This window comes from Diorhabda sublineata, chromosome 6 (assembly GCF_026230105.1).
Source record: "Diorhabda sublineata isolate icDioSubl1.1 chromosome 6, icDioSubl1.1, whole genome shotgun sequence".
Taxonomy (NCBI): Eukaryota; Metazoa; Arthropoda; class Insecta; order Coleoptera; family Chrysomelidae; genus Diorhabda; species Diorhabda sublineata.
This window is the reverse complement of record NC_079479.1, coordinates 30,211,964-30,225,659: the sequence shown is the minus strand read 5'-3', so window position 1 is coordinate 30,225,659 and position 13,696 is coordinate 30,211,964. Positions and strand designations below refer to the sequence as shown.

The 13,696-nt window shown below is 30.5% G+C and overlaps 2 protein-coding genes across 2 annotated transcripts; one reads left to right on the top strand and one right to left on the bottom strand.

The window, feature by feature from the left end:
- The first annotated feature begins 164 nt into the window (after positions 1-164).
- Positions 165-10,664, top strand: LOC130445970 (ATP-dependent RNA helicase DHX15 homolog). Its single transcript, XM_056781911.1, has 12 exons — positions 165-405; positions 463-656; positions 709-916; positions 976-1,126; positions 1,190-1,385; positions 2,340-2,626; positions 3,402-3,577; positions 3,675-3,949; positions 7,941-8,063; positions 9,164-9,354; positions 9,714-9,876; positions 10,244-10,664. Exons 1-12 carry the CDS (start codon positions 356-358, stop codon positions 10,369-10,371), a joined length of 2,142 nt encoding a protein of 713 aa, XP_056637889.1. The 5' UTR covers positions 165-355; the 3' UTR covers positions 10,372-10,664.
- An 815-nt stretch (positions 10,665-11,479) lies between these two features.
- LOC130445969 (protein lethal(2)essential for life) lies at positions 11,480-13,316 on the bottom strand. The gene is made up of 3 exons (XM_056781910.1): positions 13,195-13,316; positions 12,253-12,496; positions 11,480-11,856 (listed from the first exon to the last, which is right to left on the bottom strand). The coding sequence occupies exons 2-3, from the start codon at positions 12,493-12,495 to the stop codon at positions 11,530-11,532; spliced, it is 570 nt and encodes a 189-aa protein (XP_056637888.1). The 5' UTR covers position 12,496; positions 13,195-13,316; the 3' UTR covers positions 11,480-11,529.
- Positions 13,317-13,696: the final 380 nt, after the last annotated feature.

Here is a 13,696-nt window from a genome sequence, read left to right as displayed (position 1 = left end):
CAAGTACACTTTTGTCAACATAACGTGTCCAGCAAGATTTATATTATTATATATAATGATTCTAAAAATGAAGCGAAAATTGAAATTGTTTTGAATAAATTAATGAGAAATAATATTTAGCTGAAAAACTTTTATTTCTGTAGTCTTATTCATTGACACTAGTTGGTAACATTTGACAATCACGGAAATTCAGGAGGTTTTGTGAACAACCGACCATCTTGAAATTAACTCTCTTATTCTTCGTGTTCGGTACTGTGTTGATACCCAGTAAGCCGAATTTCAAGTGATTTATTAGATATTACTGTATCTGCTGTTTATTGATAACGAAACTAACAATTACTAATTAATTTCAAAAATGTCCAAACGACGGATCGATGTAATAGACCCTTTTATCAAAAAGAAACGGTAAAAGTTATGATTGAATATTTAACTCCTATATTCAAATTTATGATTTTATTGTAGGGAAGAACGAGGCATAAGCATTGCGGTTACAACCGCACCATCCGGTTCATCAAATCCTTACACAGGTTTACCTTATACTCAAAAGTATCATGAATTGTTTAGAAAAAGAATTGGATTACCAGTATTCGAGTATAGAGCTGATTTTATGAGGCTTTTAAATGAGCATCAATGTATAGTACTCGTGGGAGAAACAGGTAATTGATTATATAAAATCATTTAAACAGTAAAACAATTTTATTTTCATAGGTTCTGGTAAAACTACACAAATACCTCAATGGTGTGTAGAATATTCGAGGACAGTGGGTACAAAAGGTGTTTGTTGTACTCAACCTAGAAGAGTAGCGGCAATGTCAGTTGCTCAAAGAGTATCTGAAGAAATGGATGTACCTTTAGGTCAGGAAGTTGGTTACAGTATACGTTTTGAAGATTGTTCTTCTGCAAAAACTATACTCAAGTAAATATATGTCTATATTTGATATACCATAGTTTTAAATCCTATAATTTTTTATTTAGGTACATGACTGATGGTATGTTATTAAGGGAAGGAATGAGTGATCCTATGTTGGAAGCTTACCAATGTATTTTACTTGATGAAGCTCACGAGAGAACTTTAGCTACAGACATTCTGATGGGTGTTTTAAAAGAAGTTATCAAACAAAGAAAGGTAGTAGTAGATCATTATAAATATTTGAAGAAAAATTAGAGTTTTTCATGTGTTTCATTTTAGGATTTGAAACTTGTTATTATGAGTGCAACATTGGATGCTGGTAAATTTCAACATTATTTTGATAATGCTCCTTTAATGAATGTTCCTGGTCGAACTCATCCGGTAGAAATATTTTATACCCCAGAACCAGAAAGGGATTATCTGGAAGCTGCTATTAGAACTGTGATTCAAATTCATATGTGTGAGGAAATTCAAGGTAATATAAATTGATAAATTTTATTTCAACTTTTCCTAAGTTTATATCTAAAGTTATGTATCCTCCTTTTCATTTTGTTCAAAAATTATTGTCTCTAAACTATTTGAATACATTGTAAGATGAGTTTAATCTGGAGTCCATAGTACACTTGGGAACTCATATATTGTAAATTAAGAAGTATAGAAAATAATTTGTATAAAGATTCAAAAATGTGACTTTATGGTATGGTTTTTTTTACTCACTGTAAAGCTGTTTACTATCTTTGTCTTGACATTTTATAGACAAATAATATGCAGTATGTGCAAAATGTATGTTGTATATTTATTTCTGAGGTGTGAAAGTATGACCATGTTTCGGCAAAAATGAACAAATTAATGGCAATTTTCACTGTAAGGTTAACAATGGTTTAAATTTGAACACTGGCTTAATTCTGTTTTATGAATTCTACCATGTGTTAAGCAAAGTATAAAAGTATTTAAAAGTCAGCAGAAACAATAATTATCACTATAGGTGTTACATAATATTGTCTTTGCTCTCATAAGTTACAAGACATTCTTTTGGTTTATTGTGTTAAAAGAATTCACAAAATGGCAACAGTAGAAGCTGCAGAAGACATGAAGGTGATCTTGATTTTCTGGAGATTGTAGATATGGGATTTCCCCTGTATAACAGAGTGAACCATTTTACATATATAGCCAATTTAACCATTTTTATAAGGTTCAGACCTTAAATGCCAACAATTGTTAACATTTTGGAACAAATTGAGGATAGTCTGTTTACTTGGTTGTGTTTTGTAGAACTTTCCACATTCCACAAAGAGGCAATCTCTTTACTCCTGTTGTATAACACGTCAAAATAATTAAAACGGTTTATAATTATTATTTATTTTTTGTATGTAAATAGTATATGTATTGTGATGTTAGCAAGTATAACTAATATAAAATATTTAATTAGGTGATGTATTACTTTTTTTGACTGGACAAGAGGAAATAGAAGTGGCTTGTAAAAGGATAAAAAGGGAAATAGACAATTTAGGTCCAGAAGTTGGTGAACTGAAATGTATACCTTTATATTCTACATTACCTCCAAATCTACAGCAGAGAATTTTTGAAGATCCTCCTCCAAATAAACCTAATGGAGCTATCGGTAGGAAAGTTGTAGTATCTACAAATATCGCTGAAACGTCTTTGACCATTGATGGTGTTGTTTTTGTTATTGATCCTGGATTTGCCAAACAAAAGGTAATGAAAATATTCCTATTTACCAAAGTGTAGCAGAAATGTTTGAGTAAAGATTTGTGTATATGGTTGCTTAAACTACAATCAACTTAGGAACTATCTCCCTAAGAATAATATCAAATTGATAGAGTTTGGTGATACCGATTCAGAACAAAAATTTATTAAAAAGCTAATGTTTATAGATGAATCTACAGTTTGAGCAACAGGGTTGCCTTGATCATAGAAATGTGATATTTTAGTGATCAAATGGCCTCCCATATCACCAATTATATTTCCAAATGATTGTGAACTAATTTGCAGTAAAATGTTTATCGTCATGGATTTTTAAGACCTTCAAATATTTGTTTGAACATTACAGCTGAAAAGTGATGTAAAATACCTGGGTATTTATTTCTTTTTTTTTTTTGTTAGGTAAAGAGATAATCTACTCTCTGTATAATAGATTTGGTTTAGTTAAATAAGGCTGAGAGTTTTATAATTTTATCTCTTTTTAAAATAATTATTCAGTTTATGAATTTATTTTTCATAGATTTTTGAGAATACACCTTACTTCCAAGCCATTATGGCAAAAAGACCTTAAAATTTTAAATAAATCTTTTAAATTCAATAAATTATTGTTTGAAACTTCCTATACCTCCACATTTATAATTTATAGCCATATTGACACAAGTAGATTGGAATTAAGTTTCTGCCTTCTGCAAAATATTATCCAATACTGTATAATCTCTATCTGAATTTATTTCAGTATGATTGTGAGTTGAAAAATCATATGTTTCAGGTGTACAATCCTAGGATTAGGGTAGAGTCTCTGTTGGTTTCACCTATTAGTAAAGCTTCAGCGCAACAAAGGGCGGGTCGTGCTGGGAGAACAAAACCTGGAAAATGTTTCAGATTATACACAGAAAAAGCTTTCAAACATGAAATGCAGGACAATACATATCCAGAAATATTGAGGTATTATCATTATAAAAAAAATTATAATAAACAGTATTAGTTCTTATTTCTTCTATGCCCCCATACATCTAATTGTGCTGCTTAATCTTTGCTGCAGGTCAAATTTGGGATCGGTCGTACTTCAGTTGAAGAAGCTGGGTATCGATGACCTAGTACATTTCGATTTTATGGATCCTCCAGCACCTGAAACACTTATGCGTGCATTGGAACTACTTAATTACTTAGCTGCATTAGACGACGATGGAAATTTGACAGATCTGGGAGCTGTAATGGCGGAATTTCCCCTCGATCCTCAACTTGCCAAGATGTTAATTGCTAGCTGTAATCACAATTGTTCCAATGAGTTATTGTCGATCACAGCAATGTTGTCAGGTATTTATTTTTCAGGAATATTTGAGTGTCTTGTGATATTATTTCAAGGTTGCATACAACAGATATTTTTAGATGAAAAACATTTTTTATATCTAATGTAATAAGTAAGATAGGAGTAGATTTTGTTTTGCATTGATTTTTTTATATAATTCATTAAATATTATTTTTTATCCTCATATTATCTTTGATTTGTTCTGTTTTGGAAATATCTATTATCCTTCTTGATAAGCAATCAATAAAGGACATGACTTTCTGCAGGTATTTGATATTTAGCAACCTTGAAATCAGTATCTGCAAAATTTTAATTTTATCAATTTTTGATTGGATCATCCTAAATTGGGACTGTAGAAATGACTATGAAATTTAATTTTTTTAGTAAATCGATAGAGATTAATAAATATTTAAAATGTGCTGAAAGACAAATTATAATCTTTAGTTAAAAATTATAATATGAATTCCACAAATCATAAACAAATCAAATTACTTCTTATACAGAATTTGAAAATATTTTATGAAACATAGGAATATTAATGTAAAACTGTTAACTAATATTTTACACTATGAGAAAAAGAGGTTAAACCCTATTACACTCGAGCAGCTCGAGTGGTGTTTGCGGTGTGGAATTGTAGAAAATTGTAATGTTTGAGATAGAAGTATTTTGGTAGCTGATTTGGCAGGCTTGCACTTTTTGAAAAAGAAGTCCTGAGCCGCGATTTCCTGTCAATAAATCTTGCAAATACTGCTCTAGGTTGGATTATACTGGATGGCTCTGATAAGCAGCTACCATGGTAGTATTGGTAAAATAGTCAAGTTAGCATTCTTTCTTCTAATCTCTAAGCTGTCCATTTTTGGTCAGCTCTGGGGTGCTCATAAATCGAATTGCTATTTGAATTGAGTATCCTCAGGGTATACTTGGAAACCGGGCTCTAGATATGCTAGCAATACTCGTAGAATGGACGAATCTAGACCCTGCAGACGGAGTATACAGCTTTTTGGTTTTAAAGAGGGCTCCAAGTTTCTGTGTAGCAGTTTCCTTGATTATTTCGACCACAACTTCAACCCCCAAATCAGACAAAAATATCAGCAGCCTGAATCTTTGCTGTGTCAACTTCAATCACATTGCTTTTATCCCATTTCAGAATGTTTCAGTATCGATGGTAGTAAACTGTTTTTTCTATGTTATGTGTTCTGTATCAATATATTAATTTTATATTATCCATTCATATTGCAAACACAGTTTTATATAAAATTATGGTTTTCCTAAGATTACTCTGACAATTTTGAGTCTAATGTCACATTAACACCACAACGAATTTCGTATGAATTTCTATATCTATCATCTTGACAAGCTTAAATAGGTCAAAACTTGATATTTGCATGAATTCTACATAAAACAAAAATGATGATCCAATCTTTCCATACAATTTTTGATTGCATAAGATAAAGATAAAATTGAATAGCCATTGGATAGTAACAATTATAAATTTACTATATTTCTATGGATATAATGGGAGGCCATTAAATTAAAGTTTAAATTTATAGTAAATTCTTCTCCAAATTTTCTCCTTGTACCTTATGCCATCACTACATTTTTCAGAGAAATATTTAGAACAATGTATCCATAATTCAAAAAATATTGAAAATTAAGTGAAAGAAATTTGTGATCAATAAATACAGTAAATTATTTCACTAAATACAAAATAAAAAAACAACAAAAATTAATATTTCAATCCATGAGTGGAAGAATTTCTTCTTTTGGAACAATGATTTTTCGCATGGTGTATTGTCATAATGATAATTCGCTCCTTTTTTAGATCTCATTATTTCCACTTTGTTATGCAAATGTTTCAATACCTATTTGCAAAATTCAGGATGGTTTCCATAGGACAATGTCCTTGATATTCGCCATTCCATTGATCTTTTTAGAGCGAGGTAATTTGTTTTCCATTGACAACTATGATTTTTTCTGGATCTGAGTTAAAATGATCTTTCAGGTCCATGCAAATGGAAACACGATTTCTTTTTGTTCATCAGTGCAAAATTTCAAAGCATATTTGGCATAATCTAGTCTCATTTTTAAATCATCTTTCACAACAATATCTCAAGCTGCTTCCTTAGTTCCCCAATAGTCAATTGCTTCTTAGAATGAATGAACTGGTCTATTCACATTTTTATCAGGGCAGATTCAAACTGGTCATTGATTGTCTCAACTCATGAGGGTATAAGATATACTAGTTGAAATAGATGTGGCAGGAGTAATTGCTGCTCTACAAATTCATTTACTATTTTTTGATCACGTTTCGTATAGTTTAATTATCTTATCTATATTTAATATAAAAATATTGATATGTCTAATAGAAAAACATAAGAGGAGTTCTTGATCCTTATTCAGCTGGCTGAGTACCTCTTCGTTATTGGTATGTGCAGTCCACGGGATCGTGAGGATTCCCTGATAGCACCACAACTCGAAAGCTTCTATTTTTTTATGATGTCAGCTCTAAATGTTCTTAACCATATCTGAACTGTGAGATTTCTATTAGTGAAAGTTGGTTTCTATTTGCTCTTATTCCTCCCATTTCCATGATTAATAACATTTTGCGACTGAGGTATCAATGCCATGGTGACTTCTTTGGGGAATCTTGCAGATCTTTAATACAGTGGTTTTCCACCTTCTGTATCCTTATGTTGTTGACTGTTTTTTTGGTTCATCCATCTGCAGGTTAATTCTTTAACCCCAACGCTAGAAGGTGCCCTTTACTTGCCAGCTCTTTCACCCGAAGCTGTTGACCAGTAAATAGGGAATGCTTATTCCAGCAGTCGCTCGATGATGAGTTTCTAGCAGGGTGCACATGATAACAAAGATTATTACTTGAGCTGGGGAGGTTGACGTTAGCGTTTTAATTCTGCTTTCACCCCTCACACCAATAGAAATACTAATAAAGTTTTAAAATAATATCTCCCTATCTTTTAGTGATAAAGAAATGTTCTGCACCTTTGATTATTATATAACCTTTGGCCAAGTTTTCAATATTAGACATTCCAATATTTTTTAAAATCTTAAAACAACTTGTGCAATAAATTTGGGGTGCTTGAATCAAATGAAAACCACTTACAACTTGAAATTACTTTCATACATTATTTTTATAAAAGTACAGGTAATTTTGTATTGGTAATATTTAACAAAAGTTACACTTCCAGGGTAGATTATAAATAACTTCTCAGTATATTTTCTAATTTTGAGTAAAAACCGTATTTTTCTTATTTAGAATTCGTAATTTGATTGCGTAAGTGCGTTTTCATATTTAAATACAATATAAAAAAAAATTATCATATTTTTGACATTTACACACCAAACAAGCAGAGCATGTAATTTTGTTGATTAAAAATGTCAAATACATGAAAAAAAAATATATGTAGAACGTTTTACATAACAAGAGCGCAACTCTCTGTTGAAAATAAGTCACAACAAAATTCGTTTGACCTTATGGTGCAAGCTAGTTTCGTTTTAAAAAGTAAAACTATAGATATAGTAATCTTAATAATACACTGGCTCCGTAATTACCACATACAATGTGTTGTATTCTATTTACGACTTTTTACTTAGAACTATTCAACCTAATCAATTGAATATATTTTATCTAATAACTATATTGAACACACTGTTTACACTACCACTACACCAACACTCACAATTACACTGTATAACAATTTAGCTTCAGTCTCTGAAAACGATAACTTGGTTAGGGTAGGTGTGTTCTGTATGAATATCACCAACAGTTCCAAAAATTCCATCTTAACTACATAGCTATGTAAAGTGATATTTACTATATTTCTGGTTATACTATAATGGCTTAATTTTTTGGCGTTGCACTCTTGTTGACAAAACGTTCTGACTAAGGGGTAGCTCTGTAGGAAGGGCCTGAGTGGCGTACATCTACTATATCGATTGGATACGGGCATTGCCCTTTTGGTTGCCCGCTCCAATATTTAGTCTCGCAGTGTTTCGTACGTCCAAATGAAGCAAAAAAAGCAGCTGATGACGCTAAGATGCGCTTCGCACACATTGATGGAGATCATCTCACACTACTCAACGTCTATCACGCATTTAAACAAAGTAAGTATTATTTTGAGTATTCATTTATTATAAAAATAAAAAATTATAGTTAAAATTTACAATTTATAAAAGAATGTATACTGACATATTTGCAAGCAAGAAATCATGAATACCATGGAGACATTTGTATGAAGTATTCCACAATATCGCATATTACACAGTAGTCAGAATTACGAATTTAGCTGATCAAAAATCGTGGTTAATATATCGATATCCCAATTTATGTTTCAAAATCGTCTTGATTTTAGGTCTCTACTGTTTTAAAAATAGTTTTTTTGTAAATTTCTGAAAGACAGATACAAATTTGTTGTTTCGATTTCTTTCAGTTTTTCTCATATTTTGTTAAAGACTGAAATCAACACGATTTAGAAACAAAGGTATAAGAAATTAAAGAAATTTATCCCAACTTATATTTACAGGTTTTTAAAAACACGATGTTGAAACATATTCAAGCTAAATTCTTAATTTAATTTCTCCCATTGAATTGGTGACCGATGTCTGTGTTTTGAATGGATAACAATTTTTTTTGGCGTTTAGTACTACCTGGTATGACGGAGACATATGGATTTTCTTGTCATTTACACCTTTGTGAAGTAATAGCCATTGGAGTTCGTTAAGTGAAGCCCTAACGATTAATTCCGATGCATTCTGAGAAGAATATAATGTTGAATCCATTTTATTTAATTTTTAATATTTGTTGCTCTGGCTGGTGAAGCCAGCATCTCACTCAACAAATATGTTGCATCCTGTTTTCCACTATGCAGTTTTTCAAAGATGTTCCTAATTTTTCACTTTTTTGTTACTTCGCTGAAGATACTGAATTTTTTTAGCCGCCTCCCTGCCTGGTTCCAGGTATTGGGATAATCGAAGTTTTTATAGTAACCATGTATTCTGTTTAGTACAGAAACGATTTGAATAATATTTTTGATATTATAATAACCATTCGATTAGAGTCATGGATTTGAATTTAAAAAATTCACTTTACATTGTATCGGATTATGCAAGTTGAACCACATCTTCACTATCTTCGACTATTCGTTTTTGAACAACTGTCTTTTCGGAAGATGTACAGCAGATATTAAATATATTTTTTCAACTAGGTATGGAAGAACCACAATGGTGCTACGAGAATTTTGTCAACTACCGTTCGTTAAAATCCGCTGACAACGTTAGGCATCAACTTTCTAGAATTATGGATAGATTTAACTTGAAACGTACCTCTACAGAATTTACAAGCAAAGATTACTACATCAATATTAGGAAAGCTCTTGTCAATGGATTTTTCATGCAGGTTCGTATTCATGTTTCTATTGGTAATAAATTGAACTCTCAAGTAATTCTTTGAATAAACCAAGTTATTGATTCTGTACAGGATCCCTGATAAAGTCTGGAATAACTTTGATTTCCAATCTTTAAATACAGTATCTGTCAGTTTCTTCGATTTTTAAATTTTTTGACTCTGATAATAGAACATTTTTTGTCATTGTGTTGACAAATTGGAAATTTAAAATTTGAGCTATTAATATACATTTGGCACCTACAACTTCTTAACTTTTGACGTACTAAACTAGTTCAACTATATATTATTTTCTAATGAGGTCTTATATTTTAAATATATGAAAATAAAATATAATAATTTTTTGTGTTTAGGTGGCACATCTTGAGCGAACGGGACATTATTTGACAATTAAAGATAATCAAATAGTACAACTCCATCCATCCACATGTTTAGATCACAAACCAGAATGGGTCATCTACAATGAATTTGTACTAACTACAAAAAATTATATTAGGACTGTCACAGATATAAAACGTAAGTTATATAGTTATAGTAATTATTTGGGCTAAATTAAAAATATGAAATTACTTCGATAATTTTTTGTCATGGTCTGTCCTTTGATATTATAGAAAGACCTTGTAACCGTAGAGTAATTTTAATGAAGTATAGTATCTGAGATAGCCTTCAGGGAGTTAGTTCCTCCCAATATTTGCCTACAATGACAAGAGCGATGTCATAGTCACAGGTGTGACTGCTCTTGACACGTTCAACTGTTGTACATGTCCAATTGATGTGTCAGGATTCATACAAATGAAAGGGATCCTAATTAAATAAATTTGTGGGGTAGTTTATGTAAAATATTATTTTGGTTTGCTACAAATATATTTATTTTCTGTTTCAGCTGAATGGTTATTAAAGATAGCACCACAATACTACGATCTCAACAATTTCCCACAATGTGAAGCTAAACGACAATTAGAAATTCTCCAGAATCGATTAGAGTCCAAACAATATCAACAAGGATTTTAAAAATTGTTATATAAATTCTTGACGACATTAAAAGCAAACTTTTCAATAACTATTATATACTGATAGAATAAATGTGTTGAATCCATTCCAAAATAAATAGTTGGGCTGTAACTCTGTTCCAAGGGTTATGAGAACAGTTTCGTATGATTGAAAACTAAGATTTCAATGTATATTCTAAACCTTTTCATGATTGCATTAGTTAAAATCTAGTTATTTCTTGTTTTATATATCTCATATAAGGTGTATTACATTTCACATTAAATTATGTTTGAAATAAAGAAATGGAGTATTTTTTCAATGATTTTTTTAAATTTGCTGTTAACTGCCTACAGGAATTTAGATCACATGGAAAACTTTGTTATCAGTTATTAAAATATAGGCGTACTATGCTGAACAGTTGTGAGACAGACATTGAATTCAAATAGACCATATAAATATAATGAAAATGAGATTGATCAGGAAAATAGAAAATAAAATAAAAAAGACATTAAGAAAAATTTAACCAATTAAAGATAAAAAGTATAGAAAAACCAAGAAAAATATCGATTGATAATGAGAAAGATTCAGGTGAGTCAAAGACGATAAAATGGAAAGGAATAAAAGATATAAAGACATTGAGAAAAAATAATGTTAAATCCTTAATCAAAGATCCATAAACCTCATAGTGATCTAGATTTGGATTAAATAAAAAAAATATTAGAAAATTAAGTTGTTTTTCTTGAAAAGTTCTTCATGACTTAATGAAATCTTCATCTTTTTAACTTTCGAACAGTTTTTCAAAAAAAGACAAATTGGCTAAAGTAGTTTTGTTGAGGGTTCATTTGGTTAGATTGTCATTATTTTCCGTGTACTTCGGTTTTTTCCAATATGATTAAGTAATTATCGAATATTCTAGAATATTCTGAATGGCTATAAAAGCGGCTAACGACAAGAGAAAGCCCAAGATATTTCTTAAATGATTAATCTTACAGGAAGGAAGAAAACAATTGCAAACCAATTTACATTTAATACTAGTTTTATTTGAAAATTAAATGATATATATATATATATATATATATATATATATATATATATATATATATATATATATATATATATATATATATATATAGTTTTTTTGTAAATCAAGTAACATAAAAAATCCGCCTCATTCGTAACTTAAGCTTGTGGGGAAGGACTTTCCACTACTGGCGTTACAGTGTTCTTAGCAGGTCCAGTTTGCGTTATGGGAACTACTCTTTCAGCTGAAGAGGGTTTCTCTTTTCTTTTTGGAGCACTCACAGTCAAAACTCCATCGGAAGATAATGATGAGATAACTCCTTCGGCATCATGCGTTTCGGGTAGGACATATCTTCTGACAAAGTGCCTCATAATAAAACCGTGTTCATCTTGTTTCTCTTCGTGTTTACCTTCTACGATGATACTGTTGCCGTTGGTCTTCACGGTAATTTCACTTGGCGTAAATTGTTGGACGTCTAAAATAACCTAAATATAAACACATATTGTTAAGTTATTTTTTTACAACATAAGCTGCTTTCCATTTACAGTGAAGTGAACTAAGGCACTCAATTATGTGAGTATCTTACTCGCACCAAAAGAATCGACAACTAAAATAATATTTATAAGTTTATTTAGATCAATGTTTGTTTGCAATCATTTAGTATTCTTGCGTATTTTGATGAGAAGATCCGATAACGTGATGTCCTAAGTTCACAAAATTCACTAAAGGACACAGTCTTAAGTTTGTGCAGATTGCTGGTTAAAAGTCAGAGAATAATATGAATTTTGATGCAAATGGAAAACAGCTATAATCATAATGATGAACTCTAGAGTGGTAACTTCCAATCAAATTGGAAATCGTAAACTAATAAAAAACCTTACTTGAAATTTGTCTTTATCCTGAGTGATAGTAGATCCGGAATCTTGTCTTTGAAGACTGGTAGGAGTAGTAGTCCACGGTCTGATGTAGTTACATAGCCTTGATCTTCTGGGTATGGTGCTTAGTGAATTAATTAGATCGTCCCTTCTCAATCCCAATCCAAATTGTTGATCCAGAAGACGTGAAGGACGAAACATGTCTTCTTCGTCCCACCAATCACGAAAGAGGAGAGGTACCATAGACATTCTTACAAAAAAAATTGAAACATAATTTGATCGAATAAGTAAATATGTCCAAATAATAGATCTACTCTTCGCGAATAAACAGTATTTAGTAAGTTCTTTAATTAATTAGATACTTCGATTGGTTTTTAAATTACCTGTCACTAATCCGGGACAGGTACCTATTCAATTAAAGGAAAGAATAATTTGAAGATGATTTTAAATTATTGCGCCTATTCATTTCAATTTTTATAGTTAAATCATTGATACTTTTAGTATCTCTTACAATTAGTTTCTAAATCTTTTTTATATTAAAGTCCGGTCAAATTAGACCAAAAAATGAGAGTAAGGCTACATAAATTCCCACGAAGCTGAAAATTAGTAAAATTGTTTGAAATATAATTAAACATTAAATTTGTATGCATATGCGGTTAAGACATCATTCTGAATAATTTTGTTTTCAATTTTCCAATATCTCCATCGTAAAGCACAATATCTATAATTAGCTCTATTTGTGAACTCATAGATTTCAGTTTTCGGTTCCCGTAAAAATTTAAATTCCACAAATAAGGAAAATATAGTTTAGTTTTCATTTTAAATCGATACATTGTATATCCTTTTTTATTTAATAAGTTCGTTCTAAACCCTAAAGAACAACTCACGTATAACTTTTAAGATATAAAATTCACCACGATTTGGTTAAACTAAACAAAAAATAATCACCTGAAGTTTTGTTTTTCACCTTACTTCACCACTCACAAGTTTGATCTAAAATAACTAGTTTATTCGGTAGCCAGAAATTATATATATCGCAATGTATACATTTGGTGGATGCAACGCTATTTCTGGCTATTTCTAGAAAATTTCGAAAGATGAATCAAAAATTAATGGATTTGGCAACTATTCAATTTTGAAGTTTTAGAAAAAAAGCACTCATCTTCTAAAAATAATTTTGTGAGTAACTCAATGATGAAAATCGAAAACAAAACATAATATTTCTTTGGTTATTATAAATTCTTTTCAAAACGAAAATTCACTTTATTGGTAAAATATCTATATAAGTACACTAAATATTGCATGAAAATATACATTGAAAACTAAATGTAAAAATTAATGAAAACATAATTACTTGACTCAATGAATGAGGCAAATAAAAGGTAATAGAAATTATGAAACGAGTAATCAAAATTGCGAAATCAAACAATTCCAAATCGAAGAGCACATA

What these genes read in the sequence shown, in the direction of transcription:
- LOC130445970 (XM_056781911.1), top strand. Translation starts at nt 356, where the DNA reads ATGTCCAAACGACGGATCGATGTAATAGACCCTTTTATCAAAAAGAAA. An exon ending in AGTACTCGTGGGAGAAACAG is followed by an intron (nt 657 to 708) that starts GTAATTGATTAT and finishes TTATTTTCATAG; the next exon opens with GTTCTGGTAAAACTACACAA. An exon ending in GATCACAGCAATGTTGTCAG is followed by an intron (nt 3,950 to 7,940) that starts GTATTTATTTTT and finishes TCCAATATTTAG; the next exon opens with TCTCGCAGTGTTTCGTACGT.
- LOC130445969 (XM_056781910.1), bottom strand. Translation starts at nt 12,495, where the DNA reads ATGTCTATGGTACCTCTCCTCTTTCGTGATTGGTGGGACGAAGAAGAC. An exon ending in AGGATAAAGACAAATTTCAA is followed by an intron (nt 11,857 to 12,252) that starts GTAAGGTTTTTT and finishes GTTTATATTTAG; the next exon opens with GTTATTTTAGACGTCCAACA.